The 21467-nt window shown below is 30.4% G+C and overlaps 1 protein-coding gene across 2 annotated transcripts in view; it reads right to left on the reverse strand.

Annotated features, from left to right (window-relative positions):
• Nucleotides 1-4540: 4540 nt before the first annotated feature.
• Nucleotides 4541-21467, reverse strand: part of LOC143229833 (alpha-soluble NSF attachment protein-like) — a 29130-nt gene continuing 12203 nt past the window's right edge. Inside the window, exons 2-10 of one of the 2 annotated variants that reach the window (XM_076462649.1) lie at nucleotides 19443-19522; nucleotides 17984-18100; nucleotides 14819-14865; nucleotides 9640-9717; nucleotides 8695-8750; nucleotides 7973-8057; nucleotides 6410-6514; nucleotides 6009-6077; nucleotides 4541-5137 (exon numbers count right to left, since the gene is read on the reverse strand). In XM_076462649.1, the coding sequence (XP_076318764.1) occupies nucleotides 4988-5137; nucleotides 6009-6077; nucleotides 6410-6514; nucleotides 7973-8057; nucleotides 8695-8750; nucleotides 9640-9717; nucleotides 14819-14865; nucleotides 17984-18100; nucleotides 19443-19522 (787 nt within the window). In that variant the 3' untranslated portion in view covers nucleotides 4541-4987. The remainder of the gene's footprint in view (nucleotides 5138-6008; nucleotides 6078-6409; nucleotides 6515-7972; nucleotides 8058-8694; nucleotides 8751-9639; nucleotides 9718-14818; nucleotides 14866-17983; nucleotides 18101-19442; nucleotides 19523-21467) is intronic. The other variant, XM_076462650.1, reaches the window with a different exon arrangement.

Raw genomic sequence — 21467 nt, forward strand, 5'->3', positions numbered from 1 at the left:
CGACAAGATGTCTGCCGTTTTGCTAACCGTAACACCAATCACCCGTAACGCACCACTCGACACTTCCTGTGGCACGTGAGTAACCAGAGGAAGGAGTTTGGAAGTTCCAAGGTTTCCCATGTGTTTGAATTGAGGTTACTTTTGTTTACAAACCTTCTTTGAAGAACATGTTCCTATATTATTTCTATGTGGTTAAAGTCACACGCTAAGAATAAGTTTCTTGCTACATTAACTCATTTGTTTTGAAGGTAATCATAGTTTTCAACAGAAGTCCGACCATAAATGATCTTTTACTGGCACGGCGGCATGTTTGCGAATTTACAACGCTAAAAACTGTGTTTCGATACCCGTGGCGGGCAGAGCGCAGGCAGTCTATTGTATAGTTTGAGCCTAATTCAAAACAACGAACAACGATTTTGAATATAATATGCGATGAACGAGCATAAGGGCGACACCTACAGCTGAATATAAGAACTACACTGCTTTGTTCAAGTTTTTCTGAAAATTAAGTGATCATACTATAATCAAACAAGGTAAAACTGTCAAAATCATCGTTATTCATTTTTTTTTATTTTGTTAGTGTTTAAACCCCTTCTCTGCGGGAACAAATATTCACAAAACTATGTAAAAATTAATTTCTACTGAAACATATTACATATAATTGGTTATTCGATACCAAAATATCAATTGCATTTATTCCCATTTGTTGATCATTCTTGCGCTGTAAGTCTGAAACAATCCTACTGCGCAGAGGTGTTGCTAGGTGTTATATCAGGGGCCCATACCGAAATTCTATGTGATAGTGTCCCGAATCTCCAGTTGGTGTCTTGAAAAAACTGAATAGAAAACCTAAATACCTAATTATCCTCTAGGTGTAAGGGCTGTGCGTTCGATCCTCGAATATTTTAAGTATCTAGCGACGCCGCTGCTACTATTTTAAAACTGTGTCGGCTCATGCACTCTCATTTTAAACCAATGATTTTGTGGGGCCTGGCCGAGCCAGGTGGTTAAGGTAATCGAATCGTAATCCGAGGGTCGTGAGTTTGAATCCTCGTCACACCAAACATGCTCGCTATTTCAGCCGTGAGGGCGTTATAACATACGGTCAATCCCATTATTCGTTGGTAAAAGAATACCCCAAGAGTTGGCAGTGAGTGGTGATGACTAGCTGCCTTTCCTCTTGTCTTACACTGGCAAGTTAGGGACCGCTAGCGTAGATTGCCGTCGTGCAGCTTTGTGCGAAATTTAAAACAAATTTATCTAAAATCAGTAGTTTTCCTTTATTTAAATTCAACCATAGTGCAGTTTCCCAGATAAATTTTTTTTTCCGTTCAAGTCAGATTTCAGGTTTTCACACAAGCTTCAATTGATACAGGGAAGGAAAAGTGTTGACACATCTAACAACAGTACAGGACAAAGGTCACCTTCTTCAAATGACGCTTACGTTCTCACGGCGCGAGGCTTACTGGTGCAGGTAGATGATTTCCCGACACATCTGATATAGTCACGCTCTAGTGTTACTGCATTGCACCACAACGTTCAACCCGACCAGACCAATAGTGTCATGATATAAAGAAATATTATTGCATCTCGGACCAATCCTGAATAAGATTTCACATATCAGTAACTGCCGGCTATTATATTGAAATATGTGCTTGATGGTAATCACATTGCAATACGAGAATATATTATGGAGAAACTTTTTTCTTCTTAAAGGCGTGGGTAAAACTAGGTTTGAGCTGGATAGAAAAATTCGAATTCAAACGATATCACAAAATATTCACTGTATTTTAAGCTACGAAGACGTTGTGTTAATATTTTTCATTTCCAAGCTTGGATGATGATGACTGGATATCTTCCCTCTAGATTATAGTCTTAGTTGACTTACCACAAATAAAAACTAAAATTATTGTTTTCTTTGACAAACAAAATACCTGTATAAAAAGTTTCTTTGAACATGAAGTAAAATAAATCCATGAATGAAAATAAATATAAAAATTACCATGAATGAAATATAAAAACTCAAACTATAATTATATAAAGATACTTACAGGTATAATTATTATTCCCTTTTAGAAAGTTTTATAATGCTCTTCAAAATAGACATTAATGCTAGTTTAACAATGGCTTAGCAATAAGTCTTATTGTTTATAACACTAAAAATCGGGTTTTGATCTCTCAATAGTCACATCACGTTACATTGTGTAGCTGTGTGCTTAACAAAAAAAAAAAAAAAAGCTACATTTGCTAGAACTACCACAAGAATCGAACACTGAATTTTAGCATTATAAGCCCTAACTCAAGCTTACCACTTACTCATTTGGTGAGTGTACGGCTCCAAATGAAAATACTTGATACAGATGAATGACACATTGTACAACCATTATAGATAAGTTTATGAAAGAAATTATCAGCCCTATACAATACCTAGCTGACTTCCCCGTAGTCTTACACTGCTAAATTAAGGGCAGTTAACCCTCTTGTAGTTTTGCATGAAATCCGAAAAACAAAAACGTTCCAATATTACAAACAATGATGATAGGTTTGAACATATAACTGAGATTTCAATTATTTTGAACAATAACAGGTTGAAACATTATGAGAATTATCATTATTTTGAACATTGATAAGGTTTGAGTATTTTATATCAATTTACATTCTTTGAAACAATGGGTTTGAGGAATTTACGTCAACTTTCATTGTTTCAAATAATATTAGTTTCAAATATTTTGTGCAGATTTTCACTATATCAAAAAGTGATAGGTTTCAATATTATGTATATTTCCATTAATGCAAATAATTACAAACTTTTTAATATTTCTGTTATTTCAAACAGCAATAAGTTTGAACATTTTATGTCAACTTTCGTTCTTTGAAACAATGATAGATTCAAGGATTTTAATGGCAATCTTACAAAATGACAATTGATTTGTTGTTTCCAAACTTATTATTTGAATATAACATTCCACATTTTGTGTCTTACTGCTTTATCAACTTTACTTTCATTTCTTTTAGTGCTTAAATAAGTAAATACTTATTTATGTTACTTTCACTTACAACTTTAACATATTTATGATGTATACACATGAATAATTTGATCATAAAATTATATTTACAAACATTGAGAAAAATTATTGTATCATATTAATTTTTTTTTCAACTTTTAGAAGTACAGAAAACTGTGTAAGAAGCCTTAAGCCTTTTTTTTCCTATTTACACAAGAATGAAAAAAAGGAAAACATTATGAACCATGATGAACAACTACAACTAAAAGTGTGATAAACAAGGCAAACACAACACACACATATACAAAATTACAAAGAATCAGCTGCCATTAAAATGACCCCCTATAGCCAGCAATGAAGGAATTAATCTAAAAGCTAAATAAATGTGTAAAAGGATCCCATATTTTTGTTTGATCTGGTTTTTAAATCCCTTAAATAAGAAAAAAATGTGGCACAAAAACAATTACCTTAAATACAAGTTCATGCCTTTTAATTATTTATTTATCAACACTGGAATTTTGAAACACATTACATGTTAATAAAGATCATTTCATTAAGAGATCAGTAAGGGTTGAGAACCAAAGTATCCACCACAAAAAATTAGCTGGGCCTTGGTTCAGGTAATTAAAAACAAATTTACATTAAATTGATCACAAATATTAATATTTTTAGTTTGTTGTTCAGTAAAAAAAGCTGTACACTGGTGGGCTACTAAAACCTGACTTTTAGCATCATGAGCTCTCAGACTTGGTGTCAAGAAGCATCTATTGAGCACATGAGCTCACCTGATCTTTTTTTGGTACTGAAAACAATTGCTTCAACCTCATCCTTATCATGACAGTCAGAGATCCATGCCCACACTTGCATAGCTGTCACTTTTACTTTTTACATTTAATCTGATAACATGAAAACAGATTGATTCAACAAATAAAAAATCCAAAGATAAACTAGGTTTAAGTACCTATGTTGACATCTAGTTTAAACATTGATACTGGTTCTTAGTACCCTGAACTGTAGAATACTTTATTAATTAAAAAAAATTATATATATGTTTTTCATTGAAGGATGCCAGTCAAAAACTCTAGTATCAAGGTTAAAAGTTTCCAAACTTTTTTAGACCTATTTGACTGTTTTGGAGAAGAATACAAGACCATTCTTTCTGAGACAAAATATTCATACACTTAAAATATAATCATACCTGAGACAACTAGAAAATTAAGTAGGTAGTGATGTTATTCCATACAAAAATACAGACAATCAAATGCAGCAGTTACAGATTTTCACGCATCAAGACTGGTGAAATGGGGAATAGGAAACTGCTGTCCTTAAGTGGATTATGGAAGGTCAGCACAGAAGAATGGTGTATTTTGGACATGATAAAATCACTTTAAAATAATGTTCTCAACCTCTTCACTCCTGTGCTCAAATTAGTTTCATTATTAAGGTAGGCATTATTCCTAACACTGTAAAGTAGAAATTGGCATTTTTTTTTTTTTTTTTTTTTTGTACACAGTTCACAACATCAAAGAGAACAATTTGAAAAATATTTAATGTTTATTAATATGAAATAGAATAATACATATACTTAAGATTCATTTTAAGGGTATAAAATGCACATCAATTCTTAGGAAGAAATCTGGATATAAACTAAGAGTATTTTAGTCTTTTTTTCACCTGTGTAAACTACTTTCCTATTGAGATTTTGTATTATAAGTTATTATAAGGCACATTATGATCTTTACCTCTATACCTGAAACAAACTTATAAGTACAAGAAAAAGCAGCAACTAATGTCAAAGACTTTCCAAGAAACTAGTTGGCTGATGTTTCTTGTTAACAAGTTTCACATTGCTTATAAAACTAGTTCATTTTACAAAATGAATGATTAAACATTTTCTGAAGGCTTATTTTGTTTGGGAAGATCATACTAATGCACCATGGTTACTTAGTTCTCTCTCTCTCTTTATAAAATATAAACAATTATTAACAAAGATCTGGAGCTCCTTGTATGTTTCTCTTTATTTTGAGCAGCAGACTGGTGTACCACTGATCTAATCGGAAGATTGAGTCATATTCCTTTACAGCATCTGTAAATCCATCAACATCCTGTTCCTCACACTTCTCTATAAGTACCTGTAATATGTAAGAGATAATTACTGGTAAACATATGAATAAACTTAATATTCAATTACATTTTTATATATATTTACCTGAAAAAATATACGTGTGTATAGCAGTGTCAAAAACTTGTATATATTTATTTATTGTAGCATGATCTACGTATAACAGCTCATAAAGTTCAAAGTTAAATCTTATTTAACTAAGTACACTATATTGTTTATTATTTGAGGTGTATAATTAACGTATTAACTTTGGATACTGTTTAAAATTTTTAATCAACTAAACTCTATGAACTGTAACTGTGCCTTATTTTAGATGTAGGGTCTATTCTTTTTCAACATATGTTGTAAGCTTATTTCAAATTTATACTTAAATTATTCTTAGATATAAAAAAAGTTTAAGCTTTTTCCATATTATACAAGGTTCACATTACTGGCTGACTTAATAAAAAAACACCGTTAATAACTCTGAAAAATGTATGTACTTATAATTCATCTACAATTACGATTTCTACTGTATCGCAGCACATGAATGTAAACAGTATACAAAGTCTACAATGGGTAATTTTTTGCACAATTTACAGTAAGTATTGAAGATTTTGTATTTAATTTCCAGGTAACAGCAGATAAGTTTTCTGTAAATATTACTAGATTTATCTATTGATTCATTTCAGTAAAGTTTAATTCTTAATTTGAAAAATTCCAAACTCTTATTGTTAGTAGTTAATACAGTTATGTCCTCACAATAAATCTTTACATTTTCTACAGTATTATGATATGTAAGGTTCAGTTTGTAGTTATTATTATTATTATTATTATACATAAACAAATCAATAAAAAAGTTGATAATGATTTTTCAAATCTTAAGGTAACACAGAACTTACTTTGAGCAGTTTACACTCTCTTGAATCAATAAAAGATGGGTTCATTTCTTCATATTTGTTAACAGAATGCTATGAAAAGGGAAGTTACATGGTTCACTACAGTTATCTGAGGACAACAAACTTTCTTTATAGTTTACTCAAACAACTACAGTCTAAAGTCATTTAACATAGTTAACCCTTTCCGTCAAAAACCACATCATCACATTTGTTGACTCACATACAAAATTTTAATGAAGTACTATTATATAATTAGTCATATAATAAACTAAAGATTTTTCTTTAACATTATGTACAAACCACAAAGATTCTTAAAATAAGATTTGCAAAACACAAAACATTTTAATTTATTTTAAATAAAAAATTATAGAAAGAAAACAGTTAATTAAAAAACAATAAAGTACCTGAGCATTAAGCACATCAATGCACATGTGACATAAGGCTGCCCGGAAAAAATATTCTTTTGCACCGAATTTTAATAATGGGCTTTCTAGAGATGATGCTGCCACCTGTATGCATACATAAAAATCAAACAGGTTTCTAATATTTTCTGTCTACACAAATCTACTTATTTTTAATACATCATCATATACGAGGTCTCATCAAAAACTTCTAAGACTTTTTCTGTTACAGATGCCAGTACAGAAGCAGCGAGCTTCACTGAGGTGTGTACAAAATACAAATAGTGATCTTGTTTGTATCAAGTTTTGTGTGAAAAATGGTATAGGAAGAACAAAAATCAAAATGTTAAGAACTGCCTTTGGTGATGACTGCTTAAGTAAGGCTGTAATTTATCAGTGGACAAAATGCTTCCAAGATGGTCAGGAATCAGTCAAAGATGACCTACATTTTGGGAGACCATTGACATCATCCTCTGACAAAATGGTTGCTGAGGTGAAAGACAGTTAACCAGGCCTTTTATAGAGGTATTAATTTGCTTGAGTGAGAAAGCCAGAAAAAATGTTGTGAGCCATAAGAAAATGGTAACTGGTTTCCTCATCATGACAACAGTGTTACTGCTGTGTCTATTGAAGAATTTTTGGCAGGAAAAAAAACATTCCTGTGATACCACACAGGAATTCTTCCAGTCTTACCCTGTGTGAATTTCTTTGTTCCCAAAAATAAAAAAATAAGTCAAAAGGAAAGATCTGATGACATTACAACAATCCACAATAATGTGTAAGCAGAACTTAGTCACATAGACTTCCAGCATTGCTTCTAAAAATGACAAATGTTGGAACAGGTGTGTATCAAGACTACTTTGAATTACTTTTTGATCACACCTTGTACTTACTGAAACTTCATTTTATAAAACATTAAAAAAATTAACATTTTTCTTTCATTTCTGTCTTAATGATGATAGTTAATAAAAGACTTGTTTACTGCACCTAAACAAACCTGGCTCAAACATTTCTCGAGCGAGTGAGTCTTAACCACCAATTCTCCAGTCTCGCATAAAGAAATAAAGTAAAGGAACAACAATATAATATAGAAATTAGGAAAACAAGATGTGTGATGTTGTGGGCTTTAACACCCACATCTCAGTCTATCTTAATTTCTATTTCTAAATTCTATTGTTATTTCTTTACTTTCTTTATGCGAGACTGACAAATAGAGGGTGTATAAAGTAAATATTTTCTAGTACTGTTTCACATTAATAATTACTTGATATTACTGATGGTAGGTAGTTTAATTCAAAAGTAAAGAAAACAAAGCTAAAAATATAAAAAAAATTTGGGTAACTGAAGAACATATCCAATTAGAGTCAGTTTTGCTGTAAAACTTTAGAAATCTATGCAACATTACCACTGAACTGTTCATATTTTAATGAATATTCCACATTACACTCAAACTTCCATATTCTTTTTTAAAATCTATTCTCTAGTCAGACTTGTATTCAGTTTATTGTAAGGGGGAGACTTAGCAAATAAAAGAACATTGAACACCTCCTATAGTAAAGGTCTTACCTCTTCATAAATTTCAATGGCTTTTAGGTACTGTTCCATTTGAGCAGCATATTTTGCAACATTAAGAAGACATTTGTTGGCTGAACTACCAGTAGAAAATATAAAATGGTATGAATATTGAGGTTTTTAAAAAATTAGCTCATATGTCGAAAATGACAAAAGTATATAAAAAAAGCAGCAAACAGCAAGAGAGGGAAGAATGTCAGAGAGCAATAACTTCATTTTACTAATCAAATTATTTCAATAGTACACTAAATTAGTAAAACAAATCATCCACTTACATAGTAAATGCGTAATGTCCTGCCAATGGATTATTATCATACATATGATACTCTTTAAACACTATAGAATATTTAATAATTAAAAAAAGGCAAGCAGTTGCTAAAAAGCATCATATTTACAGTTTTTGAAAGTCATTTTCTTGCTATAATGTATTATTATTAAACTTTAGAGGATAATGAAAAATAGCCACTCTGCAACTGGAAATTAAATTTTCTGCAAGTGCATAACTGGAGGTGGACTCACAAAATGGGTGAAAAGCTATAGTCTTTTAGTGACCATTATTATTACAAAACATTTAGAACATTACTAAAAAGTACTTAAAATAGCTTAGACATGAAAAATAAATTTCATAAACATAACTTTAGTTGCTTGATAAATACATTAAAACATATTCAAACATAAAAGATAAAACTGACTTGCCAAGAATCAAGACTTCTCACCTGTTTGACTCTTCACCCTTGAAATAATCTGCTGCTTGTTCGAAGTGTGAGATAGCCTTAAAAGAAAGATAAAAATTAATGACTCCTTAGCATTAGACCTAACTATTTTAAGTTATTTTTTCTTTTTAGTGCTCTATCTAAGAACATTCAGACATCTTGTTTAAATAGCATAACATATCCTTAATATATATTTTTAAACAATTAAAATTTATAATAATTCCTTGAAAAATCTGTATTACACACCAAAACATTGTTGGTTTGGGTTATAGACAAAAAATAGAAAAAGTCCTCAAAACTTAACAGTAAAGTGTACTATTTTGTTTAATAAAATATGTTGAAAAACATCAACCAGTGTTATGAACACACTGATGCAGAGATTATCATCTTATTACTTTAATTTTGTACAAAGTAAGGACTTTACAAAGTAACTAAAACACGATTTTCCTCATCAATCAGTGTACATAATTAATTTAAGAGGAATTAAAGCATCTGTTGAGTTTAGCTAACATCTACCAATACCATACTAATCTTATACAGTAAAAGCTTCCACAAAAGCTAAAAGAAATAAAGAGCAGTAACATAAGAGATTTAAAGGAAATTTAACTCTCAACTTTGAACTGATGAAAAAATCTAGAAGATTAGTCAAACCATTTTCCCATCTTTTTTTGAAATGTTGTCACTTCTTAAGCAAACATAATACTTATTCAGTATAATAAAGAGTTAAGGAATAGTTTAGATAAAACTTGAATTTTGTTCTTGATAAAATTCTAATACTGCATGTATTTATGTAAGAACCTAAAGATTACCAGTCAAGTTTCAAAACATTTATAATACGTGCATGTCAAACAAGGTTATGCCTTTAACCAGTTACACAATATTATATGCACTTTTTACACAAATAAGAATTTCAAGAAAATGAAGATTATCTTGAAAAACAAAAAATACCTTTTCTATATCAACAATTTCTGTTTCATATATTTCAGCAATTGTTACATGATGTTTGGCAGCTATTGCAAAACGGCCCTATTAAATAAAATCAAAACATTTATACAAATTTTCAAATATACATAAAAAATATGTAAGCATCTATAAGGAGAGTTTTCTGGTGATTTTCCCATCAGAGAAGTAAACAAAATTTGCTTTTTATTAATGAAAAATGGCCATTTTCTCAAAACTGGTGTCCAAGAAGAGATGTTTTATAGCTTTTAATAGAATTTACAAATAACTATACAACTAACAGGAAATATTCAGATTTGGAAATGAATAACTAAAAATAATGGTCATGAAATGGTAGTCTAGTATCTCTATCTTAAATTAAAACTTTTAATAACTGGTTTGCTGTAAAGTGTCACAAAAAAGCTACATCATAAATTATCTGTGCATAGCTATTTTTACAGCAACTGGACAAGAAGCATGACTTTCCTTTATGGTAATTACAAAGTAGCTTTTTCTAATTTCTGTAACAAACTATTTTCCCTAAAAGCTATATTATCTCTAATCAAAGATAGAGAAATGTAAATCAACAGTTGATATACTAACAAGGATGTATTATAGATAAATCACTATGGTTAAATACTAGGCTTAGGTTAATACATAAAAAAAAAAAAAAAAAAGAGCAGATTTGCTGGTTGAATCTGTGGGAATAGTTAAGTGGGAAAATGGAGCTCTTGGAATGGATGATTTACATTTAAGTAGTGAATAGCTTGTTTAACAAGGGCTGTTAACTCAACTGTAATAACTTTAAACTAGGCCAGAATAACAAAGAAATTTAAAATGTAGAGAGTGGTATAATGTGGGAAAAGTACAAAGATAATTTTAATAACATATTAAACTGTTATTATTGTCATGCTCAAAGTAAAGGAAATAAGTATAACATTAGAAAACAGGAGGGAACAGAGGATTTTGATGTTATAGGAAAAGATGAAATCTGTCTAAATATAAATAGTTTTGAAGACAGATTTCTTTGAATTACAAGGTTATAGGTTGTTTAATAGGGAAAGAGTACTCAAAAACAAAAGGGAGAGGGGGAGTGACTTTATAAATAAAATGAGTTGTAGTTTGAAAAACACTCCCCCTGGTCATGATCAAATACCAAATAGTATTCTCAAGAAATGCTCCAATCTCCTATTACAACATCTCACAAATATCATGAATCACTCACTAACAACAGGTTATTACCTCAACACTTGGGAAAAAGCTATTCTCACCACGATTCCAAAGAAACAAACAAACAGGACTAATCCTGAAAACTTCCATCCCATCAGTCTGTTGTCTTGGCAAACTGATAGAGAAAATAATTTAAAAATGCCTCCTTCATTTCTGCAAAATAAATAAAATCCTCCCTGAATCTGAAAACACTTCCAGGAAAAACAGACAAACATTAGATCACCTCACACGACTCACTGAATCAGTTTACAAATCATTTAATAACAATCAGGTAACCATAGGTGTATTTTTAGATGTTAAAAAAGCATTTGACAGTGTTTGGCATAACGCCATTAAGTATAAATTAACTAATCTGAAAGTAAATCAAACTATTTTCAAATGGATGTCAAACTTCTTAACAGATAGAACACCTCCAGTAAGAGTCAACAAAACGTTATCAAAATCTTTCAAATAACTGCAGAATTTGTCCTCTCACCACTCCTTTACATTATTTTCATTAGCGATATACCTTTTCCTAGTCTAACTTACAATTCACAATACACAGATGACACTGCTAAATGGAGTATTTCTAGAAACCTGCTAATGGCCATGTCTCGCGTTCGGGAAACACTAAGTACTGTTGCCAGCTGGAGAGTGGTTTTACACCCAACAAAAATGCAAGCAATCACTTTTTATAGGAAATTAAAAAGGCACAGAAAAACTCTAGAAAAAGTAAACATCTCACTCGGCAACACACCTATTAATATGAGCATGCACATTGCATTCCTTGGTATAGCTTTCAACTCCAGATTAATATGGAAAAAAACATGTTAACAACATACATTTGTCCATCAAAAATTGCATTTCACATTTGATAACCATAAGTAGCAAATACTCAAACTGCTCACCAGAAACAATAATTCAAAAATACAAGGCTTACATCCGTCCATTGATAGAATACAGATGTCAAGTAACATAAAATGTGTCTAACAACACAGTACAGAAGATCCAAATACAACAAAATAAAATATTAAGAGCAGCAAACCAAATACCAACATACACATCTGTCAACTATGTACACAAAATCTCAGACACAGACTCACAGAAATATCATACAGATATTACTTAAAAGAAGGTAGAAACAAACTAGCTGAGTCATTATGTAAATTACTCAGTGCACTTACAAAATATATTTCACCATACAACATATTTCAACAATTACAAACCACTCAACAAAATACATAATTATAAATAAGGTGAATATATGTTTATATTTATATGTATTTATTTTCATATTTGGACACAGGACAGGTAAAATTCAGCACCTGTCCTGTGAAAATGGGTTTTCTCGGGGCATTCCTCAGGCATCTCTCTCTAAACTAAACCCCTGCCAAATTTGTTCAACTTAGTTTAGCTTGTTAAAGCTTATGATAAAGTTAATAGAAATAAGGTTGAATATATTTGGGTTTTTGTTAGTAGTTATAAGAGAAAACAGTTTTTAAGTCAGAATTTGTTATAGATAATTTATGAAAATAAAATAAGGGAGAAACTACAGCAAAATAAAAATTCAACTATTAATGAGTTTATAAATATGGGGAATTCTAATCAAAGAAATATGTATTGTTAAATGTTACAGAGCCAAATCATGAGGAAGACAGATTTTTAAAAACTGTTCAAGATGGTTTTCTTCAACAGATGGTGTTGGGAACCTACCAGCAACAATGATATCTTAGAATATCTTGTTAACTCTAATGACGATATAGTTGATAAAGTAGGTTAGTGAATATCTAGGTACAAGTAATCACTGTTCAATTAGACTCAATGCATAGGAAGGTAATGAATAATTAAATAAATGAATAAAAGGAAATGTTGAAGATAAAACTAGAATTATCTCCTGTGAACTGGACAACCAGTTTAGTTGGCAATACTCCTCGATATGGAAAAAAAAAAAAAAAATAAATTCTTAAATATTTAAAATAGGCATGTTCCTTTTACACAAAAACATGTAGCTGCAAGTAAAAGATCAGGTTGGCTCATAAAGAGTTTAAGGGAAAAAAATGAAAGAAAAGTGTTATAAATAAGTTTCAACTGATTGCAGTGGTGCAAGATTTGAAGGATTGCAGAAATTCTAGAGTGTAAGTCAAATGGGAAATTAGGAAATCAAAAAATGTATATGAAAAAAGGTGTGTTGAAAATGTTAAAATTAACACCAAGGCTTTTTCCAATTATATTAATCTGAATCAAAATGTTAGGATATTCCACATCCTGCACAGTTGTTATATGAATAAGATTATCACATTAATTCTAAAACTGATAAGAGTTTGGAAGTGGGAATGATAAAGCTCACGGAGAAGATGATGTTTATCAAAGATTTTGAGAGTGCTTAAGAAGTAGATATATGAGCAACTTGCTACTATTGTTTTCTAAGTCCTTGAATAACAGCCAGGTGTCAGAAGGTTGAATGTTGAATAATTCTGATCCTCTTTGCAAGGGTGGTGATAAACATTTTTCCAGTAATTATTGGCCTATATATCAGTGGTGGAAGAGTTCAAGAAAATCTGATTAAATAAGCTTAAGTCTGACTGATGCTAAATAGACAAAATAGACTTTATGTACCTGGATTTTCAGAAAGCATCTGATGAGGTACTACAGAGATAGCTTTTTAACAAGGTTTTTTTCATGTGACTCTCAAGCAAAAGTTTTTATAAACAGAGTTCAATGAAACTAGATCAACAGAGCTCAGTATTAGGACCTTTTTTTTTTTTTTATTTACATCAATGACAGATGAAGAAATGGTCAAGAGATTTAAAGTTGTCAATGATTAAAGTTTTTGGTGTCACTGGCTGATAAAAGGATACCACTACTTTACAAAAGGATTGACATTATTTGACAAGTTAAGCAAACAAATGGTAGATGACTTAATTATAATAAATTCTACATAATGCAGTTCACATATCACAAGTTGAGATACAAGTATAATTAAGTATAAAAGGATTGACATTATTTGACAAGTTAAGCAAACAAATGGCAGATGACTTAATTATAATACATTCTACATAATGCAGTTCAGATATCACAAGTTGAGATACAAGTATAATTTTGATGGGATTAACCTCCGTATTAAGGAAAAAAAGTATCTTTATGTACTAACTGATCTCTCTCTCAAAACCTTCAAAGCAGTGTGCTACAACTAGTGGATTTTAGGTTGTATCCACAAAAAATTATTGAATACAAGTCCAAAAGAGATTATGTCATTGCATATGTTATTTGTTTGGTCATATTTCATATACTTAGTCTTGGGCTCCTTATCATATAAAGAACACTAAATTCTTGTAAATGGTTCATAGAAAAGCTACTAAGATAACATCTTGAACAGAAATCTTATCATACAAGAACAGGGTAAGATCTTTGAACTTGTTTTCTCTCTTGAGAGAGAGGGAATCTCATCAAGCCATTTACTATTATTAAAAGAGTTAACAGTGTTAACGTATCTTGTTTTATATTCAATGATGAGGACAGTAAGAAATTCTGGCAAGATTGGAGCCATCTTCACCTGAGCTTTATGTTTCTAACATGATGGTTGACCTATGGAATGGGTTACCTTCAGATGTGGTAGAGGTTAAGTTAAGAGTTCAAGAGGAAATTTTGTAAATATTTCAATGATACAAGCTGGGTTTGAGCTTTATTGTTTTGGTGTTTAATTTAATTTAATGTACAAAATGGACTTGATGGGCTAAATAGTTCCTTTTTGTCCTTTAAGGTTGTATCATTGCATAATATTAACAATGATCAGTAAGTATATCATAACTGTAAACAAGAGAAGTCTGCATTGATAGTATGTAGAATAAAAAATTAAATACAGCTAAGTTTTGTAACTAAATATACAAACTGACTGTATTAAAACACACCATATAACCTCTAAGTAACACAGATAGTTCTGAATTGTTATCCTGATTGAAAACTAAAACATTCTACTTACCATATCTGTGTAGATCTCTATAGCCTTTAGGAAACAATTAACTGCCTCTGAAAAATATTAATCCATTGTACAAAGTATGTTTGACAAGTTAATCTTTCAGATATGATTCTGCTACTTAATACATTGAAATGACAGGGAAACTTCCGTTAGAGAACAGATTTCATGAAACAAAAACCCTTCAGAAGGAAAAAAAGTTAAGACACTATTACACTTGAGATTGCACTGTCTGGTTGTTTTTAACTTCAACAAAATACATTTCAACTTCTTTGCTAAAGATACCTTGACTCATAAAGGGAGAAATCTTAGTGTGAACTTGTTTATTGGTCTTAAGTAGCACTGTCTTTGGCTGGAATAATTACTACATTTTAGTCAAAGATGCTCTTTAGGTAGTTAAAAAAAAAGAAAAAAAGTTAGATGTAATTTGTTCTCAATGCTGTTTCTAAAGCTTGGCTGTGAAGGTATGAAGTGTATTTTTCCAAATTAATCTCTCCAAATTATTCCAAAAATGTTATATAAATTTGAGATATTAGCAGCAAGTTGCCAGTAACAAAATGTTGACATTGTTACTTTGAAACTTAGCACAGGTGGTACATTCTTTGTCATATGGAATATTTTCCTTTAGTACTTTAAATTGTCATCCACTATCTTTGGAAATTATTTAAAATGTCTTGATATGTGGGGTTATTAAACAAGCAAACACCTACAACACCTTTAAAATCATTCATAATTCACATGACACTTGTACAGTTAAAGCCTTTCACCTGTTTTCCCACAAAACTCAATTCACCCATTATTTTCCAAGTGAATAGATGGCTCTCATTATTTGCTACTGCTTCATAAAATTTGTAAACAATCATTAAAAGCTTAGAGATATATATCAAAAAAAAGTATTCTATGCATTCTTAGAAGTGGTGTTATAATTTGCATAATTTAGTCCTTTCAAAATAATAATTCTGAAAGAGCACTTATGTGCTATATTAAACAAAGTAAAGCAATAGTTAATTTGTTGTAAAGCAAATTTATGACACTTTTTAAAATTCTAAGAAGTGAATTTTTGTCCTCCTCCAATAGTAGTTTTAGAAAACTAGTTTTATTCTTATTTTGTACAATAAAATTCCATTAAAGCATTTAAACAGTATTGATCACAGTAAGTGAACAATAACTGAATATTGCAAAATGTTCTGTATCAAATTTTAATAAGTTCTGAAAATCTATTTGCTACACCCTCTCAGAGTTAAAGTTTTAGCATCTTACACATACTGAGAAAATCATGTTAGGTATTCCAAGAAATGTTTAAATACATTATATTGACAGGGAAATAAAGGACAAACCTAGAGACTTTCTAATGGAACTGAAAGATCTGGTTTCATGAATGTTAAAATTTATCAATCACATCCAGATATTTCTAAATTGTAGTACAGAATCTGCAAATACAGATTAAATGACCATGTATGGTAATACTGACAGACAATTTCTATTTTCCATATTTTTTTTATTTACTTTTTATCAAAAATAAAACAAACAATTAAAATTTTTGTGAAAGTTGCATTACAGAGCAAGAAAAGTAGTAGCAAGTGGGATTTACCTAAGAAATACACATGTACATTAGTTTCTGTATTGAATATCTGGCAGATACAATTGACTACTTGTTTAAGAGCAAAGCCACATTAAGGCTATCTGTTGTCCACCAAAGGGAATTAAACCCAAAATTTTAGTGTCAAAGTTTGTAACCTTAAATTACTGCTGTTCCCACTGCGATAAGAGACAGATCATGTTTTACTGTACTATAAACGAGCCTATACAGATGATTAATCATTATCTCTGGTAAGGATGTGTATAGTGAATCATCTTCAGTATAGACTCGTTTATAGCACAATAAAACATGATCTGTGACAGTGATTAATCGTCTGTATAGACTCGTTTATAGCACAATAAAACATGATCTGTGACAGTGATTAATCGTCTGTATAGACTCGTTTATAGCACAATAAAACATGATCTGTGACAGTGATTAATCGTCTGTATAGACTCGTTTATAGCACAATAAAACATGATCTGTGACAGTGATTAATCGTCTGTATAGACTCGTTTATAGCACAATAAAACATGATCTGTGACAGTGATTAATCGTCTGTATAGACTCGTTTATAGCACAATAAAACATGATCTGTGACAGTGATTAATCATCTGTATAGACTCGTTTATAGCACAATAAAACATGATCTGTGACAGTGATTAATCGTCTGTATAGACTCGTTTATAGCACAATAAAACATGATCTGTGACAGTGATTAATCGTCTGTATAGACTTGTTTATAGTACAATAAAACATGATCTGTCTCTTATCCTAGTGCCTGGGAAGGGAACCTATTTTGGAACTATCAACAAAGTGAGTCACTTACATTGAAGGTGTACAAAAGCTGCACAAGAGCTAAATTTACAAGCTTAATCCAATGCATACAAATAAATGGAAGACAAACTAAGAAACTTGCAATATTCGTAGCTGGCACAAAACAAACAGAATAATGCCAACACAATGAATGAAACAAGTCAAATTTAAGTGTGTGCAATAAAATTAAGTTGATTTAATATTGTCCTGATTTTCATTTCAACTATTTGAGAACATGTTGCATATGTTTCATAATGGATTTATTGATGCTTTTATATTATATATATTGTAATGGTAAGTGAAAAATCTGGGGAGCTAAACAAAAACACCATGTTGAACTCTATGTATTCTAATGTTAAGTTGCTGATACTAATACAAAGAATACCACCAAATGCTTGTTCAAATGCAAATTCAGGCTACAAAATTAATCTTCTATGGACTTCTTTGCTTTTGGTTTGTGCAAATTAGCTTTGGAAAGTTATTACCCATGCACTGTAGGTTCATGTATTACACAACTTTCCTGTGGTAGAAATGTTCCTTAGAGCAACACTTAATCATCATGTCCATCATACAGAATCAGTAGTGGTGGAAAAAAAAACAAAAACAAACTAAGACCTAAGCACTCATCTTTGTGTCATTACCATAAATTGTACACAATCCTCTACAGTAATAAAGTTTGCAAAAACAACTGAAATAAACTTCTGAATACTATAATTTTTTGTTGGAAATTTTATAAACATAGCCATATTTGTCTTTTGAAAGATTTGAAGGCTAACCTTGAGGATCAGTTTTCTTATAGCAATTTCCAGCATCTACGTAGCATGTAGCAGCATCGTGTCGACTCCCAAGCTTTAGATGCAAAGATGAAGCCTCACAAAAAGCATTTCCAGCAGCTGAAATGAAAAACAACTATTAGGTTCACTATAACTGTATCAAGAAAGGTTAAGGATCTTTCATGTTCTTCACAATATACATGTAAAGATAAATAACCACTTTAAATATAGCCTTAACAACTGAAACTATAGCAAAAACAGTATATAGCATCAGTAATAACTAGAGCTGACAAGGTAAAAAATAACAGGAATAAATGTTAAGCTTTTTTACCCTCTGATCCCACAAGCTGTATGGTAATAAACTGTATATACTCTTGCATATATGCAAGATTATATCCTGAAGTCATGAAACCACTTGAAGAAATTAATAAAGGAAAGAAATAATAGAATAGTCTGATATTCTTTTCTTATTTGTATCCACAGTCAACAAATTATACACCTAAAGTTTCATGCTTGAATTACGGGAGCTTAGCTTAATACTATGGACTTGGTCATTTTGACCAACCTTACAACTGCTATGTAACGATGAAAATATACATTTAGTTATAGTACTTTCACAAAAATTGGCAAGTTATTAACAAACGTTAATTATTTTGTAGAAAGAAAACTCAATTTTTAAATAACTATTCATTAAACCTGTTAGTAATTAACTGTAAGGACTGTGATAAAATGGTAGATATAAAAACTTAAGGTTAAAACTACCTTTAAATTTTTTGAATATCAACAATAACCATTTCACAGTATTGGCTAAGTGAAACTAAACCTTATTGTACATATAAAGCCACCTGACTTGCTATATACATGTTTATGGAGTAAATAAAAATCTTAATAGTCCAACAAATTTTGATCTAACTAATTAAGGGACTTTTCCAAACAAAAGTACAGAAAACAATGAAAAACCTTATCACTTCAATATTTTAACTCTCCATTCTGGGGTCTAAATGACACCTTTTTTGTACCAAAAAGGATACTAGTGAAGAAAGGTTCAAACAATAGTACTCTTTGCATATACAGAACTAAAAAATTTCGAGTTCAGGTTAATAAGTACCAAGAAACAAGATACATTTCAATCTTTAAATATCCTTGATTACATTTAAAATAGAGCAAAACATATGTATTTATGCCTTTAAAAATAACATTTCTCCACATTTGCTTTTCATAGTACAAATTTTATATTAACCAGCTAAATAAAAACTTGTTGAAAAATAAACAAAGTGCAATAAAAATACAAAGGTACTAATACAGAATAGAAAGAATTATTAAAAATAAAATGTCTAACAATAGTGGTTACATAATTCATTCCATTGTTGAAGGATACACATCATTAGTAATTTTTCTCAAATCAGATATGAAATTAGATGATGGTTCAATACAACCATTTTCTGAGGTTTTTCACACTTACCTGTCCATTTCTTAGCCATCTTGAACAAATTTGCAGCTCTTGTATACATTTCACAGGCTTCTTCTAGTTTCGATGAACCTCTAACATTAAACAACATAATTACTAATTCATGCATTAGTGCTGATAAGAAAATATTCTTTCTACAATTTTAACTTTTAAATTGTACAAACTGCTCTTAAGACAATATACAAAACAATCAACTTCAAATGCTTTCTTCCAGCAACTAGACTAACCTCTGATTTTTTTTCTTACTGTAAAATTTAATGGCTAATTTTACATGTCAAGTAATATTTGTTAGACAACTTAAATTGTTTTAAGTGGGCTATCTAAAAAAGAATATTGCATTTTGTTATTTTACAATTCTTATTTTTCATGTTTAACCCTTTCTCTATGGGTCAGGGTTCAAATGCTATGTTATTGCAGTTGTTGACTTTCATTCACAATTTTATTGAACTACTATTTTATGAAATCATCTCAATAAGTTTGGAATCAAATTCCAGATAATTCGAACTTGAATATTATATACAAGTTAATTCCCTAAAAGCAAATAATAAAAGGACATATTTAAATATAGATTTTAGTGAATCATGTGGTATGTTGAATGCAGCACTGTTTAAAATTAGATGTTTGAAATGTAAAAATACTAAGCCTATAATTTCATACAAATCAGGAACTCAAATTAATAATCTTGACAAGCTGGAATATGAAATAAGAACTTCATCTTTTTATTTTGCTGAGATGTGGTTTATGTACTGAATCAAACATGATAACCCCATTCCACTCTTTACATTTTTTGAAATGGTCCCTTATATACTTTTACTACAGTATATGATATCAATAACCAATCAGCAGCTTAGAATGTTCACAGTAGCTTTATCAGCCATTTTAATCTTTAAAAATGCTGTTACATACTTTTGATTCAAAGTTTCAAGGAGATAGGTTGTATCTTTAGTTTAATCAAAATTTCATATTTTTTTTATATCTAAATAAATCTTAGTTACTAAGCAGAATAAATTATAGTGAAATTCTATGGTATCAATGAAGCTATTATTTTTTGGTTATTCAACTGTATATATAAATTTTTTTGTAAATATATCCTCCACATGCCAACTTTTAAAAAGGTTCAGCATCCTATGTCCAGCAATAAACTAGTACCAAGGTCATAACAATTAGAGGTAATTGTTTGGTTCACTTCTTGACTTATTCTATATTTTAAGCCATTTAATAATTTACTTCTAATAGTAATAATCTACACACACACACACACACACACACAAAATAATTGAAATGTGACTATATTACAAAATACTAGTCCACTAAAACACAACTTAGACAGGGAAGAACTAAAGGTCAGTTTCATACTACCTAGCTAAGTGCACATGCAATGTGTCAGTGCAAGTTGTGCAATGTTAGGTAGGCATAACTGGAAGGTCAATGTGGTAAATATAAAATATATTTTTGTTCATATATAACCATAAATAAATTTGGCTGAAATCAGTAATGAAAAATAATTTTTAAGACAAATGCACAAAACTTTAAAGTACAATTTTGCTGCAAGGAATGGCAAAAAAATAAGTTATAATGGAGACTGTCCCACCTCTGATTGATCTATTATGGGGTAGGTTTACAGAAATAATCTTCTCTTGTCACATGCCAATGCTTTTGTTCCGTACTGAATTTCAGATGTCTACTTGTGTATTTGTTGTACACTTTAAGGCTACCTATCAACATTTTACATATTTCAATTTAAGCAGCATATTCAACCTAATAATATCTCATTTTTATTCATCATTAGGAAATGAGATAAATAACAAAATATATTACAATATGGTTTTGGCTATTATAACATGTGGACAATGAAGAACCATCTGGTTCTTCAAAACGATTCCTGCACTTTCAAATCCCTAGGAAAAGTAAACACTTAAACATACCTTCTCTTGATGATGAGAAACACACTTGAAATAAAAATGTATCTCAGAACAGCTGGTATGGATATTAACACTTTTATTGATAAGCAGAGAACAA

The sequence above is a fragment of the Tachypleus tridentatus genome, chromosome 10 (assembly GCF_004210375.1).
Source record: "Tachypleus tridentatus isolate NWPU-2018 chromosome 10, ASM421037v1, whole genome shotgun sequence".
In the NCBI taxonomy this organism is placed as follows: Eukaryota; Metazoa; Arthropoda; class Merostomata; order Xiphosura; family Limulidae; genus Tachypleus; species Tachypleus tridentatus.